At 49.6% G+C, this 18,798-nt stretch overlaps 1 protein-coding gene across 2 annotated transcripts; it reads right to left on the minus strand.

The window, feature by feature from the left end:
* Nucleotides 1-8,799: 8,799 nt before the first annotated feature.
* Nucleotides 8,800-17,946, minus strand: RBM22 (RNA binding motif protein 22). Of its 2 annotated transcripts, none has more exons than XM_021085032.2 (11): nucleotides 17,817-17,946; nucleotides 17,346-17,399; nucleotides 16,487-16,516; nucleotides 15,564-15,696; nucleotides 14,476-14,576; nucleotides 14,200-14,372; nucleotides 13,617-13,817; nucleotides 12,269-12,433; nucleotides 11,252-11,340; nucleotides 10,932-11,063; nucleotides 8,800-9,702 (listed from the first exon to the last, which is right to left on the minus strand). In XM_021085032.2, the coding sequence occupies exons 1-11, from the start codon at nucleotides 17,868-17,870 to the stop codon at nucleotides 9,596-9,598; spliced, it is 1,239 nt and encodes a 412-aa protein (XP_020940691.1). In that variant the 5' UTR covers nucleotides 17,871-17,946; the 3' UTR covers nucleotides 8,800-9,595. The 2 variants fall into 2 exon arrangements, with proteins under 2 accessions (XP_020940691.1, XP_020940690.1); XM_021085031.2 differs by having other exon boundaries at nucleotides 8,800-9,927.
* Nucleotides 17,947-18,798: the final 852 nt, after the last annotated feature.

An 18,798-nucleotide genomic window follows, 5' to 3' on the forward strand; every position in this document is an offset into this window, starting at 1 on the left:
TAAAGCTGTATTTAAGAACTACTATAGTGAAACGGCCAAACTTCAAAGTCACAGATAGACTTCACAGGCATCCAGACAAAAGAGTGAGATTACCTGCAAAGGACAACACTTTAGAATGACAGCAATAATGGAAACATGCCTTCAGGAAGTGAGAGCAAAATAAATTAATTTTCAGACAAATAAATATGAAGAGAGTTTTCACTAACCCCTCAAAGAACTACAAAAGAATATGCTTTGGGCAAGGTCCATTAAGAATATATAGCATCTGAAGGAGTTCCCATCGTAGCGCAGTGGTTAACGAATCCGACGAGGAACCATGAGGTTGCAGGTTCGGTCCCTGCCCTTGCTCAGTGGGTTAACGATCCAGCGTTGCCGTGAGCTGTGGTGTAGGTCTCAGACGCGGCTCGGATCCCGTGTTGCTGTGGCTGTGGAGTAGGCCTGTGGCTACAGCTCCGATTCGACCCCTAGCCTGGGAACCTCCATATGCCGCGGGAGCGGCCCAAGAAATAGCAAAAAGACAAAAAAAAAAAAAAAAAAAAAAAAAAAAAGAATATATAGCATCTGAGAAGCAATGGTGAGCAGAGAAGTCAATTCAACAGACAGCAGGAAGGACTTTTACAAAGCAAGCAAAGGGACATAAGAGAGAGGGGCAAAAACATTTAAATACATATTATCACAATAATGGCAAATGGATAAGACCCATTGGCTTAAAGAATAGAAACTTACAGGTTGGATACAAAGTTATGGCAAATGGATAAGACCCATTGGCTTAAAGAATAGAAATTTACAGGTTGGATACAAAGTTATTCCAGCTCTATGCTGTTCACAGAGCAGCTCTTCTGAAAACAGGACACAAAAGTAAAACAAAGAAATGGAAAAGGATAGACCAGTTACACACTATCCCAAAGAAGGGTGTTCTAGCTAACATCAGATACAGGAGACTTCCTGGCAAAAAGAGCATTATTGTGGTAAATATCTTTATATAATGATGATTCCATAATCACAGAAGATTTAACAGTTTTTCCCAGTGTTGATTGGTTGTCAGACAAATAATGGATATGAACATAAAAAAACTTGAACAGAAAAATGGAGCTGTAGAATGTCTGCTGTACGGCATGGGGGGGACTCTCTCCAAGCTCTTGAGACAGAGCATCACAGGAGAGCAGCGAGGGAAGACGAGAAGGAGACGGTACGTTTATGTGCGACTGCGTTGCTGGCTCTACAGCAGAAATTGACACATCACTTTATTTTTTTAATTTATTTTGTGTGTGTGTGTCTTTCTGCCATTTCTTTGGGCCGCTCCCTCGGCATATGGAGGTTCCCAGGCTAGGGGTCGAATCGGAGCTGTAGACACCGGCCTACGCCAGAGCCACAGCAACACGGGATCCGAGCCGCGTCTGCAACCTACACCACAGCTCACGGCAACGCTGGATCGTTAACCCACTGAGCAAGGGCAGGGACCGAACCCACAACCTCATGGTTCCTAGTCGGATTCGTTAACCACTGCGCCACGACAGGAACTCCGACACATCACTTTAAATCAACTGTACTTATTATTTTCAGCTATGAAACCTTAAAAAAATGAATACACAGAATTAAAAATTTTGCGCATCAGAAACTACTGTCAAGAGAGTGGAAAGACAATCCACAGAAGAGGTGATTATAACTCCGAGTAAAGTAAATACTCATGAATTCAGCGACCTAAATCAATGACTGAACAGACAACTGAATGCTGGGGAAGGACCAATCTTCCTCCTGGGGGAAGACTTGCAAGTAACACCCGTGGGTGCCGCCCCTTTCGGGAGGTACAGCCTCACTCCGCTCCTGCTGCTTACAGACAGGACGTGTGGCGACTGTCGCCGAGGAGCGCAGCGCAGGAAGGAAAACCAGCGCTTTACGCACACACCACCTTGCAATTCCCTTGTGGCGCAGTGGGTTAAAGATCTGGTGGTGTCACTGCAGTGGCTCAGGTTGCTGCTGTGGGGCGGTTTGATCCCTGCTGGGAACTTTCACATGCCAGGGGTGTGGCAAAAAAAAACCAAAACAAAAAACCCAAAGGCACCCCCTTAACCACGTGGTCAACATTCAGTCATCAGTGATACATTCCCGATATAAAGAGATGAAAAGGGCACTTCCTCTCGTGACAATTCCCCCGAGTCCCTAGTTCTTTGGATGGAAAGAAATGATGCATTTCTCCTGAATCATAATCCCTAGTTCTTTGCAGTCTAGACAGGAAGGAACATCATACAAATACGAACTGAGTGACAGTCTGCAAAATGAGCTGCCCCCGTCCTTGATAAACCGATCAAGATCAGGGGAGTTCCCTTTGTGGCTCAGCGGTTAACAAGTCGGACTAGGATCCATGAGGACTTGGGTTCGACCCCTGGCCTTGCTCCGGATCCGGCGTTGCCGTGAGCTGTGGTGTAGGTCGAAGACGTGGCTCGGATCCCGCGTTGCTGTGGCTGTGCTGTAGGCTGGCAGCTGTGGCTCCAATTCAACTCCTAGCCCGGGAACCTCCATATGCCATGAGTGCAGCTCTAAAAAGCCAAAAAAACCAAACCAAACCAAACCAACAACAAAAAAACCCCAAACCCTATCAAGAGCAGGAAGAACATGGAAAAGGGGAGAACTTGTCACGGGTTGGAGGAGATGAAGGAGACAGAACAGCTGAATGTCACGTGGTGGCTCGGAGGGAGGTCAGGAGGGAAAGGGCGAAACCCCCTCGAGACGCCCTTCCCTTCACACCCCACACCGACGTGACAAGCGGGCCGGGCCTGCGAAGACGGTAACCTCAGGGGCAGCTGAGGGAAGAGGACTCGACCACTCCCTATTGCCTCGGCAGCTTGTCTCTACATCCGAAGGGGGTTTTGTTTGTTTTTTTAAGTTTTAAAAATAGAGGGAGGAGTTCCTGCCATGGCCCAGGGGCAACAAATCTGACCAGCATCCACGAGGACGCAGGTTTGATCCCTGGCCTCGTGCAGTGGGTTAAGGGTCCAGCGCTGCCCTGAGGTGTAGTGTAGGTCGCCGATGCAGCTCAGATCCTGCGCGGCTGTGGCTGTGGCTGTGGTGTAGCCGGGCAGCTACAACGCTGATTCTACCACTAGCTTGGGAACCTCCATATGCCATGGGTGTGGCCCTAAAAAGACAAAAATCAATCAATAAATAAAACTAAATGGGAAAAGAAATCCCATAAACAAAACCCCAGGACCAGATGGCTTCACTGGTGAACTGTATCAAACGTTTAAGGAAAAAGTAACAGCAATGTTACACAAACTCAGAATATCATCCAGAGGAAGAGAAATACATTTGGAAAGACATGTTTCCAAGTATATATTTCCACATTTTTTTTGTTGCACCCATGGCATGTGGACGTTCCCAGGCCAGGGATCAAACCTGTGCCACAAGCAGCAACCTGAGCCACTGCAGTGACAATGCCGGATCTTGAACCTGCTGCACCACAAGGGAACTCCTCCAAACATATCTTAAAAGGCCGGAAGAAATCTGACAAAGATGTTACAGAAAAGAAAATTTCAGACCAATATCTGATATGATCACAGACACAAAAAACAAGTTACACCTATATATTAATTTATAAATACATCAATATATGATGTACAGATCAGTATATGACTGGGGTCACAGGGTCAAAGGTACAAAAGTCTCGTTAAAGATAAGGAAGTTCCGGGGGTTTAATGCAGCCGCAGCCCAGCGACCAGAGTTAACAGCACTGTGTTGCATATGCGAACGCTGCTGAAAGAGTAGATCTTAAAAGTTCTCAACCAAAAAAAACCAAAACCTCCATGTGAGGTGACAGATGTTAATTGAATGTATTTTGGTAAATCGTCATGCTGAATGTCTTAAACTAACACGATGTCATGTGTCAATACTATCTCAATAAAACTGGAAACCAGAATCTTAAAAAATTGAAATAAATAAAAATAAAACACACTGTGACTAAGTTGGGTATATCCTAGGAATACAAGCTTGGTTTCACATTTAAAAATCAATCATTGTGATTCACCACGTTAACAGAGTGAAAAAGAAAACCATATGACACAGAAAAAGCACCGACACAATTCAACCCAAATTTTGGTGAAAATTCTCAGAAAATTTGGAAGGTGACTTCTGTCTGATAAAAGGCAGCTGCAAAAAAAATCTATACCTAAATCACACTTAATGGTGAAATCCTAAATACTGTCGTGTGAGGACTGGAAAGACAAAGGTGGCCACTCTCACCAGCTCTGTTTAGTAATTTACTCAAGGGCCTGGCCAGCTCAGTAAGACCAGGACGAGAGAGAAAAGGTACGAGACTGGAAAAAAACAAGTACAATGGCCTCCAGCCCCAGCAACACTGTTTGCGTAGATGGTCACGGGAATCTGCAAGAGAACCCGTGACTGACAGGGTCACAGGACAGGGTGAGAGACAAAAACCCAAGGGAGATTAGCTGCCACAGCTGGAAACAAATCTTTCTAAAATTCCACTTACAGCAGTAACGAGTCACAAATTTTTTAGTCTCAAGTGTTATAAAGATCATGCAAACCCTGAACCCCGAAAGTACAAGAGAACAATTAAATACACCCCATTCCTGGACTGGAAGACTCAGTATTCTTCCCAAATCAATTTATAGAGTAAAAATAACCCCAATCATAGTTCCATATTTTGGTAGAAATTGACTGATTAAAAATTTTATATGAAAATGCAAAAGACCTCAAAAAGGGAAAACCTTTTCAGCAAACCTTAACTGAAGTCATTAGGGTAGATCGTAATCCACCATGACTGGTGTCCTTTAAAAAGGGGACGTGCACAGGAGTTCCTGTTGTGGCTCAGCGGTTAAGGAATCCGACTAGGAACCATGAGGTCGCGGGTTTGATCCCTGGCCTCACTTGGTGGGTTAAGGATCTGGCGTTGCCGTGAGCTGTGGTGTAGGCCAGAGGCTACAGCTCCGATTCGACCCCTAGCCTGGGAACCTCCATATGCTGTGGGAGCGGCCCAAGAAATGGTAAAAAGACCAAAAAAAAAAAAAAAAGGGGGGGGGGGGACGTGGACAGAGTCAGCACAGAAGGGAGAACCGTGCGGAGATGAAGACAAAGGCAGAGATCAGGGTGACACTTCTACGAGCCAAGGAGCAGCCACAGCGGCCGCCAACGCCAGGATCTATGGAGAGAAGAAAGCAGCCGATTCTCACAGCCTTAGAAAGAATCGACCCTGCCAACACTTTGACCTTGGATGTCAGCCTCCAGAGGGTAAATCATGTCTGTTGTGTGACCCACCAGCTTGCGACACTCTGTTGTGGCAGCGCTGGTAAATGAATTTGGATTTTGGTATATTAGACAATAAACCAGAATTATTTTAAATGAAAAACCTCTGTTCTTACAGTTCCGGCTGTGGTGCAGGGGGTTAAGAATCTGACTGCGTGGCTCGGGTCACTGCAGACGCTCGGGTTCCATCCTCAACCCAGCACAGAGGGTTACGGGTCCAGCGTTGCCACAGCTGCCGTGTGGGTCACAGCTCTGGCTTGGATTTGACCTCCTTTGCTGGGGACTTCCAGATGCTGTGGGTATGGCCACGACAACCAACCAACCTCTGCTCTTCAAAAGACATCATCCAGGAAAGCCAATAGGCAAGCCACAGACTCAGCACAAATACTTGCAAACGTATCTCGGACAAAGGACTAATATCTAGGAGAGAGGTATATCTATTTAATAGAGATAGATACCTAATAAAAATGGCCAAAATATTCAAGCCAATACTTCACCAAAGGCAAATAAATGACCCATAGCACTAGAAAAGGCACCCCACTTACTGTCACGGTGGAAATGCAAATTAGCATCACTGAGGACACAACAGACCCCTGCTGTCTCCTCGGCAGCACCACATCTGGGGGGGGGGGGCGCTGCAGAGGGACCCGGCTTTCAAACCCTGCTGGTGGGAGTAAGAAACGGCACAGCCTTTCCCAAAAAAGGCCCGTTTCTGTTAAAACTAAACAGGCAGCTGTCCTGGGGCCCAGGAACTCCATTCTGAAATATTTATTCAAGAGAAATAAAAACACATCCTCACAGAAACACGTGTACCAGGATTCACAGCAGCTTTAACTCCTACCAGCAAAAAGGGGACGCACAGACACGGTAGGCACACGAAGGAACGCTCGCTCAACAATTCAAAGCAAGAAATGACCCTCTTAACAGCAGGGATGATCCTTTAAAACATCATAACGTTGGAAAGAAGCCGGACACGCAGCGTTCAAACGGTGCGATTCCGTTTATATAGTGTTTAAATAAGTAAAATGACGTATGGTGAAAATATCAGACCAGAAGTTGCCTCTGGATATTGGCGGGAAGTGGGTATCGACTGGGAAGCTCGGGGAGTTTCCTGGGGAAGGGTCACCTTCCACACCTTGACAAGTCTTTGGGTCAAACAGGTGCATATATTTGTCACATGTCTTGAACAGCACACTCAAGACCTGTGCGTTTCAAGCTTTGTAAAATTTACCTGAAATTCATAAACAAACACTGAGTCCTAGTTAATAGCACACTGATGCATTTGAAGGTGGAGTGTGCTGAGGTCACGCTACTCTCAAGTGCATAAAAACAGACGGACAAATGCATGGAGGAAGGAATGGAAAGACACTGCGAAGAAGCAAATACGGCAAAATGTTAACTGTGGGGCTCGTTTGTGGGTGTGATTTTTCACAGTAAAAACCTTTTGTCTGTTGGGGAAGTTTTATAATAAAATGTCAGGGAGAAAGACGGCAGGATCTCTGGGGAGGCAGCATTTTCTGTCTTAGAGGTGGTCTCTCCTGCACTAGTGATGCTCAAAGGGCGGTCTTTGCCTCAGCGACACCAGACACCTCGGAACTTGCTTAGAGCCCCTGAAGTTGAGGGCCTCATATGTCCCTATCCTGGAGGATCTCATTCCACACCCAGGGCTTCGATGCCACCACTTGGCTGCCAGCTTCCAAACCCTGGCCTCTCTTAGCTCCAGTTCCCTCGGGCTGATCATCTCCGCCGGTCTGTCCTCGGCCCCCCAGATGCCTCATCAGACTCACCTTCCTACCACCCCTGCTTCCCAAGCTCACTGTGCTCCCCCAGCACCTCTATCTCAGAAGGCACCCTTCCACCCAGTGGACCCAGCCAGATACAGGGCGGGGCGGGGGGGGGGGGACACGCTACACTCCTCCCTTTTCATCGCCATTCATTTCAGGTCACGGCGTGTCAGGGATTTGATTTCCAAAACATGTCCCAGTGCACTCTGCACGGTGGGCCAGCACTGCCTTTGACCAGCCGTTGCCAGGGAGGCAGGGGCGGGAGGAGCTCAAAATATCAGCAGCAGCCAGAAGGGTTAGGAGGAGAGGCCTTCCGTCATTAGACAGGGGTTAAGCCGTGCCAAGGTCACACTGCTGGGGGCGCCAGAGGGAGGAGCTGAACTGGGGTAACCTGGTCTCCAGGTCTGTTTAAATCAGCACTACTCTGTGTAAACAAATACAGGTTTCATCTTTGCGATCAGATCAGACGAGAGCTACTGTTAGAGCAACACTGGCTGCTGTTCCAGACACATCCCCAGGCCTCAAGGGCTTACTGTTAACAATTTTCCTTATCACAACGCTCTCCTTGAAAGAGTGAGAACCCAGGCTCCTTCCACCGTGAGGCTCTGCCATCTTCCCGGGATCGGCCTCCTGTGCGTGCAGCCAGCAGATGGGGAAAGAGCTCCCAGGACCAGGTGGCTGAGACGGTTTTACAGACGAGGCCTGGGCACAGAGCAAAGCCTCTCGCCTAAGCCCTAGCTGTGCGTCCTGGAGGAAAAGGAAACGGAGCGCCGTGAGCACCTGAGCTGCCACCAAATCGAGTCGCTCATAATTGCGATTAATGTTAGGAAAGATTAAGCATCTATTCTACACTTTGTTGTCTTAGGCTTTTAAAAAAATACGTATCCGTAGCCCACATTTGTAATTGCCTCAAAAACGCAAGAATATGCAACTTGGTAAGACATATTTACATGTATATTTATCAATCTGACAACTGTTAAAACACCATGTATCACATTATTACCTACAAACTGGCTAAAACCTCTCACATGCTTAAAAGTAGCCCCACCATGAAAAAACCCAAAAGGGCGTCAAAATATCTGGAAGTACCCCTGCTTTGCTTCACACCTGTATTACCAGAAATAAAATCAAGTTCTCTAAATAATTCTAGATAAATTTTAAATCCTTAAAAAAAAAAAAAAAAAAAAAAAAAAAGGCAAGCTACTGCCCTCCAGAGAAAAACAACAAAAGATTTTTGAGAGAAGCTCAAGTAGGGTGACACGGGGTATATCCATTCCTAACTATAATTTTGGACGAAAGTGACATGGGAATTGGCTTCTGGAAAAACGCACTTGTAGATAAAGTTTTCCTGTTTCCTTTTAAAATGACTTATGTACGGAGTCCCCATTGTGGCTCAGAGGAAACAGGCGGCCAGCAGCTGCAGTTCCAATCTGACCCCTAGCCTGGCAACTTCCATGTGCTGGTGTGGCCCTAAAAGAAGCGATAAATCAATCAACATCCCTGAGACTGGTCAAAGCTACCACGTGTCAACCACCACACGGCAGGCTCCATGGTGGTGTCTTCTGGGCATTATGTCACTTTGACCCCAACTCACCTTTGCAGGAAGGCCTGGGTCTTTCAGAATGGAGATCAGAATCACAACAGTCCTAGAGCAAAAACCGATTTCTGTATAATCTGTTCCTAACTTCCGCTGAGCTCAAATTCAACTACCAAGGATAAAGAAGAGAAATGCAGAAATAAACCTATGACGACGCCATTTGGAAAACTGACCCGTTTTAATTTTTTAAAAACACAACCACAACACAACATCCGCTTTTTGTTTTGCTTGTTTGTTTGCCTTCTACAATTCAATCACACCCGAATATTCTAAGACCACACAGAGTTCGCTGCCTGAAGCAGGGAACCAAGAGGAGAGGCTGAAGACCCCCATAGGCGATGCACGGGCTCCAGCTGCAGGTCCCAGGTCTTCTTTTCAGACACAAAATGCTTTTCCTTTCAGTGTGTTACACATTTTACCTAAGATATTTAAAATAATTTCATCCTAGGAAACAACACTTTCCTCAGTGACACGCAGCCCCGACACCGGTTTCCATCCGATTGGCAGGAGTAAGAAGGAATCTTTATGTTTGTCTTTTCTGGTGGCATCAAAAAGGAAAACGCTCAGCCAGATTCCTCTGGTAACAAATGAGCAAAGGAGGGCGAGAAAAGAACTGAGCTGTGCCGGGTGCCACTTCCACTTGTCTCTCTGAGAGGGTGGCTGCAGAAGCACTGGATCCCACTCAGGCCACTACAACCCACGGTGAGTACTAGGCATCTTCTTCCAGATGATAAAAAGGAAAATACTCGATGCACATAAAAGTGGTCAGAATTTGTTTGTTTTCTTTACTGCAGGTCAATTTTCTCCCGCCCCCCAACCCCGAGATACAAAATGAACATATAATCAAGATGCTAAGTCCAGAGGACACTCCAATTCACCCAGCGGCTTGTCCCCGGCACAGGAAGGGAAGAGGCATTAAGTTTTACTAGCAATGTTACAGTGGTAACCAGATGTGTTAACGGCAGCTTATTGCAGGTCCATCGATCCTTCGAACACACGCGGGGAAGCATGGCTGTCGTTCTCCGACTGCCCACATCTGAATACATTCAGCTACCTTGGAAACTACAAAGGGAGGAAAAATATGTTTATTCCAAGATGCATTTACTGGGGTTTCAAGCGCTCTCTCTTCCGCAGAGCCCCGAGCGGCGACACCGTGCTAGGGGCTGCCGTGCTTCCCGGCATGCGCTCCCATCCTCTGGGGGTCCTGAGAAGGGTAGTGGATTGGTCCTGGAGCCCTCATGAAGGGAGGGGGGGGTCCCATTGGGTGGAACATGTGTGGCCCAAAACCTACAGGGGGAGAGAACACATCTGTTAGGCTTGCGGCTCTCCCGACAACCTCTGGGCCCCTGAATCTCACTAAGGGCCAAACCGCCCACACAGCAATCAAGCTGAGATGGGCTTTGGACGGCAGCAGTGCACCGACTCGCGACGCGCGAGGAAGGTCTCCCGGTGGGACTTCCTTGGCTTCCGAAGCCCTTCCCTCATCTCGGGCAGCTTTCACTAAACCAACCGCTGCTCAAGTCTCGAGGTGTCAGAGGGCGTCGCCTGGGCCTCTGCTCCCTCGCAAAGCCGCCCAGCCTACCTGACGGGATTCCGTCGGGTCGGGAGGGGAGGGCCAGACCCCGCGATGGTTAACCTCGACGCTCGCCCCGAGTGCTCAGGAGCCAGAACCTGCCTCCGAGAGCGAGGAGCTCCGCCCGGGAGAACCGGCCGCTGCTGCTCGCACCGGCACCGACAGCGCCAGAGCAGCAGCGCCTGCACAAAGCGCTGCTGCTCCGGCTGCTTCCTGCCGGCCCCGACACGATCGGGCCTCCGGACACGACCAAGCACACCTGCCAGTGCACCCGCCAGTCCTCTGGTAACGAGACTTTCTGAATGATTTTACCTTCTGGTTCAAGCTCCTTATCTTGCTATAGGCAAGTCGTAAATGCTTTATGGAATAACACACCCCCACAGCCTACACTTTCAACGACAGCGCTGCCGGGCACCCGTTAGGATTTAGCTTAGAACAGGGAACAAACTACGACAGATGAGAGTAACCGCAGCAAAACTCCCACTCTGATTATACACATACTCTGGCCTCTGGAAACTAGCCAATTTCCCCTCCTTAGCAAACCGTTAAAATAGAGAATACCAGGAAGCCAACAAACTAGGTTTACGGGCAGATGTGGACAGGGCAGACCCGAAGGCCTCAGACACGTCAGAGAGGACGGGAGGTGGGAGGGCAGGATTCCGCAACCATCTTCCTGGGCCCAGGAAGTCCGGTTCCTCAGAGGGAAGCTGAAGTTTACCTGGGGGCGGCGGGGGCGCGATGCCAGGAGGAGGTGGCAGGGCAATGTTCACCACGGCCGGAGGACCACTCGGGGGCAGGTTGAAGTAGTTGGCAGAGGCTTCTTCCTCTGCGGCAGGGGGAGGAGGAAGAGCTGGAGACAGAAAGAGCTGGTGAGAGCAGCAGACGACTGTGGACAGGGTTGCCACCGCCCTGAGATCCCGGGAGCTCCTGCTGGGAGAACGCCGAGCCCTGGCTCTCTGCTAACAGCCCAGGCACCTCAGGGCACTCTGAGCACCTGAAGCTGGTGAGCGGCCAGGCAGCCACCAAGTCTGCACTCACCTCCTGGGAGCCCTGGAACGGGCTCTAGCTTGATTCCAGAGTCTGTGGTTCCATCCTTCTCCTTTTCTTTCCCTCTGGCTGCTTGGGACCTGGGAGACACGGACACGCTGTCAGCAGCTGCTCCCCCTTCCCTCACGCCTCTGCTCCTCACCTCCCCCGGCCTGCGGAGTCCCTGCACTCCTGCTCCTCTTCAGCACACGCGCCCCATAGGTGCCCCAGTGCAGAGCGGGTAAGAGCCAAGGATTTGAAGCTAGAAGGACCTGGGCTCGACATTCACTAGAATCGCTGCAGGGCTGGAGGAGGTAACCCACACGCATTCGGCACAGCACTCGGGAAGCACCTGAGGGCCGTGGCTCTCAGACCTCCTCGTCAGCAGACGCCCCCCAGCTCCAATATCAGACCTCCTCCGTCAGCAGACACCCCCAAACCCCGGCTCCATCAGCAGACGCCCCCCAGCTCCAATGTCAGACCTCCTCCGTCAGCAGACACCCCCAAACCCCGGCTCCATCAGCAGACGCCCCCCAGCTCCAATGTCAGACCTCCTCCGTCAGCAGACCCCAACCCCCACTCCATCAGCAGAACCCCCGGCTCCGAGCCAGAAACATGGTCCACCTCGGAACATTCAGGGCGTTTCACCTGTGTCCCTTGTGGGCAATCATCACTTTCACACTTAAATCAGCTCTTCCTCTTCACTAGACAATCGGCCAGCAGAGGAGAGGCTCTAGGTCTAATTCACGTGGCAGCTCTCATGGTACCTTCCTGCCCCAGCAGTGCGGCTGGCCTCTGAGAGCGGGTCACAGAACACGTGAGCCTTCAAAGCACCGGATTACTACACCAAACCCCTGAAACAGCGTCCTGGTCCCTTACTGGCAGCCACGGGAAGGCTGCTGGACAGGATGAAAAACTCCTTTGGGCCCTGCCTATGTACAGCTGTCCACCAAAAGCTTCCTGGTCCCAGATAAGGAAGAGGCTTCTCGAAAATCTCCATGACGCGTCTTCAAGCGCTCTGGTGCTCACCTGCCCCATTTCACGTTGAGTCTACGGCCGTTGACAATCAACTTATTGAAGGACTTCTCGGCAGCCACCTCCGCGGCCTGCCGGGTGGCAAACTGGATGAACGCGCACTGCTGCCTCTGCACGACCGTGACCGTCCGGATCTCTCCAAACTGATAGAAGTGATTTCTGAAGGGACACAGGAGACAAAGGGGAGGTGACAACACTGCCAGCCCCGGGAGGCTGAGCGAGGGCTGCAGTGGTCCAGGGTGATCCGCCAGTTACCCGCACGTGGTTTCCCCGACACCTTTCCCCCGCGTGGGATGTGTGCACTGAGCGAGGGGAAAAGGCGATGCGGACGTGACGGCCATACAGCAGCTCAGGGTTTTTCCAAGGAGGAAAGGGGGCTTTAGCAGGTTCCCTAAGGACCTTAAACCCTAAGTAAGGGCTGGCAAACCACAGCCTGCATGGCTCACGAGCCAAAAATATTCTAACAATTTTCTCTAAGGTTGCAAAAAAGAAGAGGACGTGGGAAAAAGTCTGCACCCCCAGGGAGTGTCCAGCCCGCTGAGATGGGGTTTGATGCAGACAGGCCACCAAGGGCAGGCTGGACACAGCCGGCAAGTTCTTCTCCACTCCGTCTCTCTGCAAGAGGTCATTTCCATCACCTCCTTTCCAGGCGTCTCATCTAGCCAAGCAGCATACGGGTAACAGTGACACAGACTGACCAAATACCAATCTCTTTAAAAAGCCAAGTTAAACCATAAGTTTTCATAATTGCAGAGTTCTCCTCCCCTCTGAAATTAATCAAACTTGGATATGTGACTTCTTTAAAAACTCCGCTGGCTGTTAGGTCAAACAGAATCTCATCTAATCATTACCAATACGAGCACGGGATAAGCACTGTTGAAGAGTATTATCTGGCATCACAAAGAACAACTTTACGGAGTTCCCATCGTGGTGCAGTGGTTAACGAATCCGACTAGGAACCATGAGGTTGCGGATTCGATCCCTGGCCTTGCTCAGTGGGTTAAGGATCCAGCGTTGCGGTGAGTTGTGGTGTAGGTTGCAGACGCAGCTCGGATCCCGCGTTGCTGTGGCTGTGGTGTGGGCCGGTGGCTACAGCTCTGATTCGACCCCTAGCCTGGGAACCTCCATATGCTGCGGGAGCAGCCCAAGAAATGGCAAAAAAAGATCAAAAAAAAAAAAAAAAACCAAAAAAACTTTATGAAAATTCCAGTCAGTATAATCCTTACTAATGTGAAGAAAGAAAAATGTACCTTGTGCTGAATTACCACGTTTTCTCGTGTTTTGACAAAAATCTTCAGGGTAGTTGAAAGCCAAGATAACTCATAGAATTATATTCACAAACCTGAGATCCGTCTCAGCAATGGTGTCGCCCAGACCGCCAACATACAGGGTGGTGATGGTCTTGTCTTCCGGGGGGTCCAGCCGAGGCATCGTGGAAGCCCGCTTGAGAAGCTTGTCGGCCACGGGGTCATTGATTCCGTAGTACCGGTCTTTAATGTTCTGATCAGCAAGGGGGTCATCCGGGTCCGTCGGCTTCTCATGCCTGCGGGTCAGGAAGGAGCAAGGCACAAAGGTGAAGCAAAAGAAAAACGTGGCTACGTACACCCCGACACCCCCTCAGAGGCCTCTGCAGCTAGAAGCCATGGCCAGACCAAAACGTTCATCACTACGACAGAGCCGACAGCAAAGCGACTACTGCACCACACGCGGACTTGGCAGCTCCCTGCAAGCCACTGAGACGGGCCATCTAAGGCGGCAGTTTCCTCATGAAGACAGGTTTCTGGCTGTAAGTAGAAACCCTAGTCCTAAGACACCAGCTCGACGACACTGACACGACTGTGTACACGTTCCCGTTTTAAAGCAGCAGCAGTTTCAGATGACTCATCATCTGCGAGCAAACACTGAGAACGCAGCTCGGCTCTTGCCTGTATGGACACTCCTCTCCTCTCTTACACTCTCCTTTCACCCAGAAGGAACAGATGTGCGGCCGATTCCTCTTGTAGTAGGGCGTGGTCCGGGCCAGCTTGAGCAGCATGTCACTGGTGGACGTGGCCTTCCCCAACATGCCAACTGGCCGCGTCCCGTCCGAGTTGGAAATCTACACAGGACGACACGGTCAAAGGAGGAGTTACACGGACGGAGTGAGTCTCCTAGGCTCTGCTTTGTCACTAGAAAGGCACACCAAGCAAGCGGCAGCACACCTCTCTCTCCATGTTCTGCGTGTAGTACTCTTTGTTGACATCCGACTTTGGCATGTCATCCTTAAAAGACAGTCCTGCGTCTCGAACCTGGATGGGCAGGCCTAAGACAAGGAGAGGAGGAAAAGACCTCAAGATGTATTTAAGCCACATCCAAACAGAGGATGTGCACAGAACACATCATGCTTCCTCTCGCCACTTTCCTTTGACCTCAAAATCTTTAGCACCATCAGGCCAATGCTACTACAAAGCATTCTAAGATACTGTCCAAATTCCCGAGTTTTCATGAAATTGATGAAATGAATGTTTCGGAAGATATTTCGGATGAACAAACGTCACGTGTAGTCAGATTTGACTTGTGATTCATAATGCATCCATCTAGCTTTTACTAGTACATGATTTACTGAAACTAAATGTGAAAAGAGGATTATTCTTAGGTTTGTCCCGTAGATTCTCTGGATAGTCAGTCATGCGAAGGTCACTGTATTCCAGAACCAAACACAAAGACAGTTTTAAACAACAGTGACTAAGACTCTGATGAGCAGCATTGACTTTCTGAAGTTAACATATACAAACTCCTATTTTCCTCTTTTATTATACAGTGGAAACAATTGTTGAAAAATATTTTTCTCACAAAGAAAGTCAGCTGTAGTTAAAAAAAAAACCCTCCCCAAGGAAGTTACTCTGGAAGAGTAGAAACATAATGCCTCGGTCCTAACACACAATGGACACGAAATCTAAAGAACAGTGAGCCAGAGCTTCTGGTAGGGCTTGTGGACAAAAGCCTCTGGATCTTCCAAGAAAGACATCCCCATCAGAGCCCAAGGCCTTTATCATACCTCAGCCACAAAGGCCTACAGAGAGCGGGTGAGGCCGCTGCTAATTCATTCCTGCCCTTTCCTTGAGCACCTACTGTTTAGGAGAACTCTGGAATAACCTGCATTGTCCTGCTCTTCCCGGGAAAAGCAGAGCACGGCAGACGCCCTAAAGTGGGTGAGAACCGCGGAAGGGCTGCGAAGTGGGAGACAAGAGGACTGTTTGGTGTCTAGAGCAGCTGCACCATGTCCGACCCATCGGACAGGCAAACACACCATACTCTAGGTCCAAGAGGCAGGTCTGGCAGACATTCTTCAATTTACTGCAGGTTTGGCACACTTCGGTCTTCTTGAACCGCATTCGGACGCCGGGGCACCAGCGAAACACTGTGAATGGCCTGGCACAGATCTGGACCACAAAAGAAAACCAGTGTTAACAGTTCTGATCTGGAAAATCAATCCAGGAGATTTAACAACATGGGGGACGGAACCTAGGCTTCAGAAGAGCTCTCAGCGATCCTCTGTAAATATCACCTGATGCTTTAAACCTTGACACCTTTCCTCAGTAGTTAAAGGATCGTGCAAGTCCTCCCATCCTAGGGTCACCACCATCAACGTGACCCTAACCCTTTATGGGATGAGCCCAGAAGTGTCCTACACTCCTCGGGGAACCTCAGGACGGCCACGCCTCTCTCAGGTGAAATGCCCGTGTGCAGTCAAGTGACACATGAGACATACAATCTCAGGGCGTTCAAAGCCCCACCGACACCACGTGACGAATCCTTATATTAAGCGGTTCATTTTCCTACCCTCACACTAAACAGTGAACAGTTTACACATGATACGTGAACGTCTGTGTACCATTCACTTTTATAAAGGACGTCAAAGCTCGTCAAATTGAAGAGAAAAGGAAAATAAAATTAGATCTTTACTCTTTTTTTTTTTGGTGCCTGTGGCATAAGGAGGTTCCCAGGCTAGGGGTCCAACTGGACCTGTAGCCACCGGCCTACGCCACAGCCAAAACAATGCCAGATCAGAGCCGCATCTACAACCTACACCACAGCTCACGGCAATGCTGGATCCTTAACCCACTGAGCGAGGCCAGGGATCAAAACTGTGTCCTCATGGATCCTAGTCAGATTCGTTTCCACTGAGCCACGACGGGAACGCCCCAAATCTTTATTCTTTAACATACTTACTTTGCATTCCTTCCCGTACTTTTCTTTGGTCTGAAATAGAGAAAAAAAGAATGAGTTACAGAAAGACAAAAAATCGATGTCTGCACCTTCCCCAGAGGGACTCCAAGAAATGTATCTGGAAATCTCTGGCTTCTTAAAGGGAGAGATGGGGTGTGTGCGGTGTGGGGGGTGCAGACCTAACCTAATCACCTACAAGTGAATCTCAAGATCTTATGGATCTACCACCAGTCTGCCACAACCACGACTCTTAGATTCACTTCCGGCTGCCAAGTTCTCTCCCAAGAACTCAGCCATGGCCAAGCCATTTTTACAAGTTCTGTCAGAAGGTAACTACTACTTATCCTGTGCTGATCCCTTGAATAAAGTCAATCAATACCTTTGAGATTGAGCGCAACACAGCCCTAATCTAATTACTAAATGTTAACTACTGCTAATTATACCCTTATTTACAGGGATAGAGGATACCTCACACTGAACAGATCACAAGGTGCAGTGACCAAAAGGCATTTGATTAGCAGTCAGGGAACCTCGATTTTAGTCCTGGTTCTCCTGTTAATTTGCTGAGGTTCCTAGAGTCGGGATATCTGAATTTACATCACAGCTCCACATCTTCCTTGTTTTACTGAAAAGACAGATCGCTCTTTGCTTCTGGTTAACTAGGTAAATGCTCAACCAGTATTAGTTACCATCACAGGACTGTCCTGAGTCCGAAGTTAGAGAACAAGCATGACAGTCCTTTACCAGTCGCCCCCCACTCTGGGTCAGTAAAGCAGCACGATCACGTCTTGGCTGAGACAAACACAGCACCGAAAGCGTGCAAGTGCCACAAAATGTATGTGTGCCACACGCCATCACTCACCATTCGGATGTATGGGTTTTCCCCAAGACAAGTCTGGCACAGAATAGGAAAGTCCTGGTGAAAAAGGGGAATCTGGTTGAAGGCCAGGCTCCGAAGACCCTGCCACCTCGGCCACAGCGGTGCGGCGGGAGGCCGGGCGAGGAGCAACGCGGGGGAGCAGGGCAGGAACCCGAGGTCCAGCGCGGGCCGGGCCGGGCCGCGGGAGGGGCGCTGCCTGCACTTCCGGCGGGGCCAGGAGAAAGGACCCCTCGCCGAGAGTGGAACGGGCTGGTCCTGAAGCCTGGCCGAGCTCTCCCGGTCCAAACCGCAGAAGGGCGGCCCCCCGGCCTCCAGCCTCGGCCAAGCTAGGCCGCAGCGCGGCTTCTCCCTAAGGTTTCCCGGGCCGCGCCGCAGCCGCGTCCCCGCCCGCCCGCCTGCGGCCTGGCCCCGCCGCCTCCTTCCGCCTCCCTCCGGCAGAGCGGGAACGCTCACCGCATCCTCCCAGTTCTGCCTGTTGTAGGTGTTGGAGCCCAGGGACGTCGCCATCTTCACAGCGTCTGCAAAGGTAGCCGCAGTTCCGAGCTGGGAGCGCGGACCGCCACGATCCCGTCAGGCCCCGGGTGCCCCCGGCACGTCGACGTCTTATTTACGCGTCCTGCGCGCCTTGGGGGCGGGGCCTGCGCGCCTTGGGGGCGAGGCCTGTGCGCCTTGGGGCGGGGCCTGTGCGCCTTGGGGGCGGGGCCTGCGCATCCAGACCGCGCCCGCGCGGAATTGCTTGCTTTGCAGTTGCCGTACAGTTGCTTTCTTCCGGCTGGTTGCTTCCGGGGATGACGCTTCCCAAGTACAATTGATTTATTTAAACATCGCGGGAAAGAATGAAGAGACACATAATGAATGAAGGGCCGGTGTTAAAACAGCGTTAGCCCCATTGAGCGCTTATGCCCCACGGTGGGGGAATGCCTTGCCTGACAGTGTCCAAGTTAACACTTGGACATAATAACCCCTCTACAGTGTTACCAGATTTAGCAAATAAAAGCCCAGTTACATTTTGTTTCCTTTTATTATTATTTTTTAATAGTCATTCCCCCAATACAATTTTTTTGCTACTGTACAGCATGGTGACCCTGTTACACATACATGTACACATTCTTTTTTCTCACATTATTGTGCTCCATCGTAAGTGACTGGACACAGTTCCCAGTGCAGTTACACTTGAACTTCAGATAAACAGGGAGCCCTATTTTAGTATAAATATATTCCAAACATAACTTACACTAAGTAATGACTCATTTACCTGAAAGTCAAATTTGGCCAGAGGCCCTTAATTTTATCTGACAACCTCTACCCTCTAGGCAAGTATGATTATACCTCTTTTATAGAAGGCACCTGAGGTTTAGCGAGATTAAGTAACTTGCTTCTGATCGTGTAGCTAAAAAATGATTAAGTCACAAATCCAAACAATAGTATGGTTTTT

The sequence above is a fragment of the Sus scrofa genome, chromosome 2, assembly GCF_054392235.1.
Source record: "Sus scrofa isolate SSC_HxYL_T2T_F1_AM1 chromosome 2, Sscrofa_HxYL_maternal_Yorkshire_Landrace_v2.0, whole genome shotgun sequence".
NCBI classification, from domain to species: Eukaryota; Metazoa; Chordata; class Mammalia; order Artiodactyla; family Suidae; genus Sus; species Sus scrofa.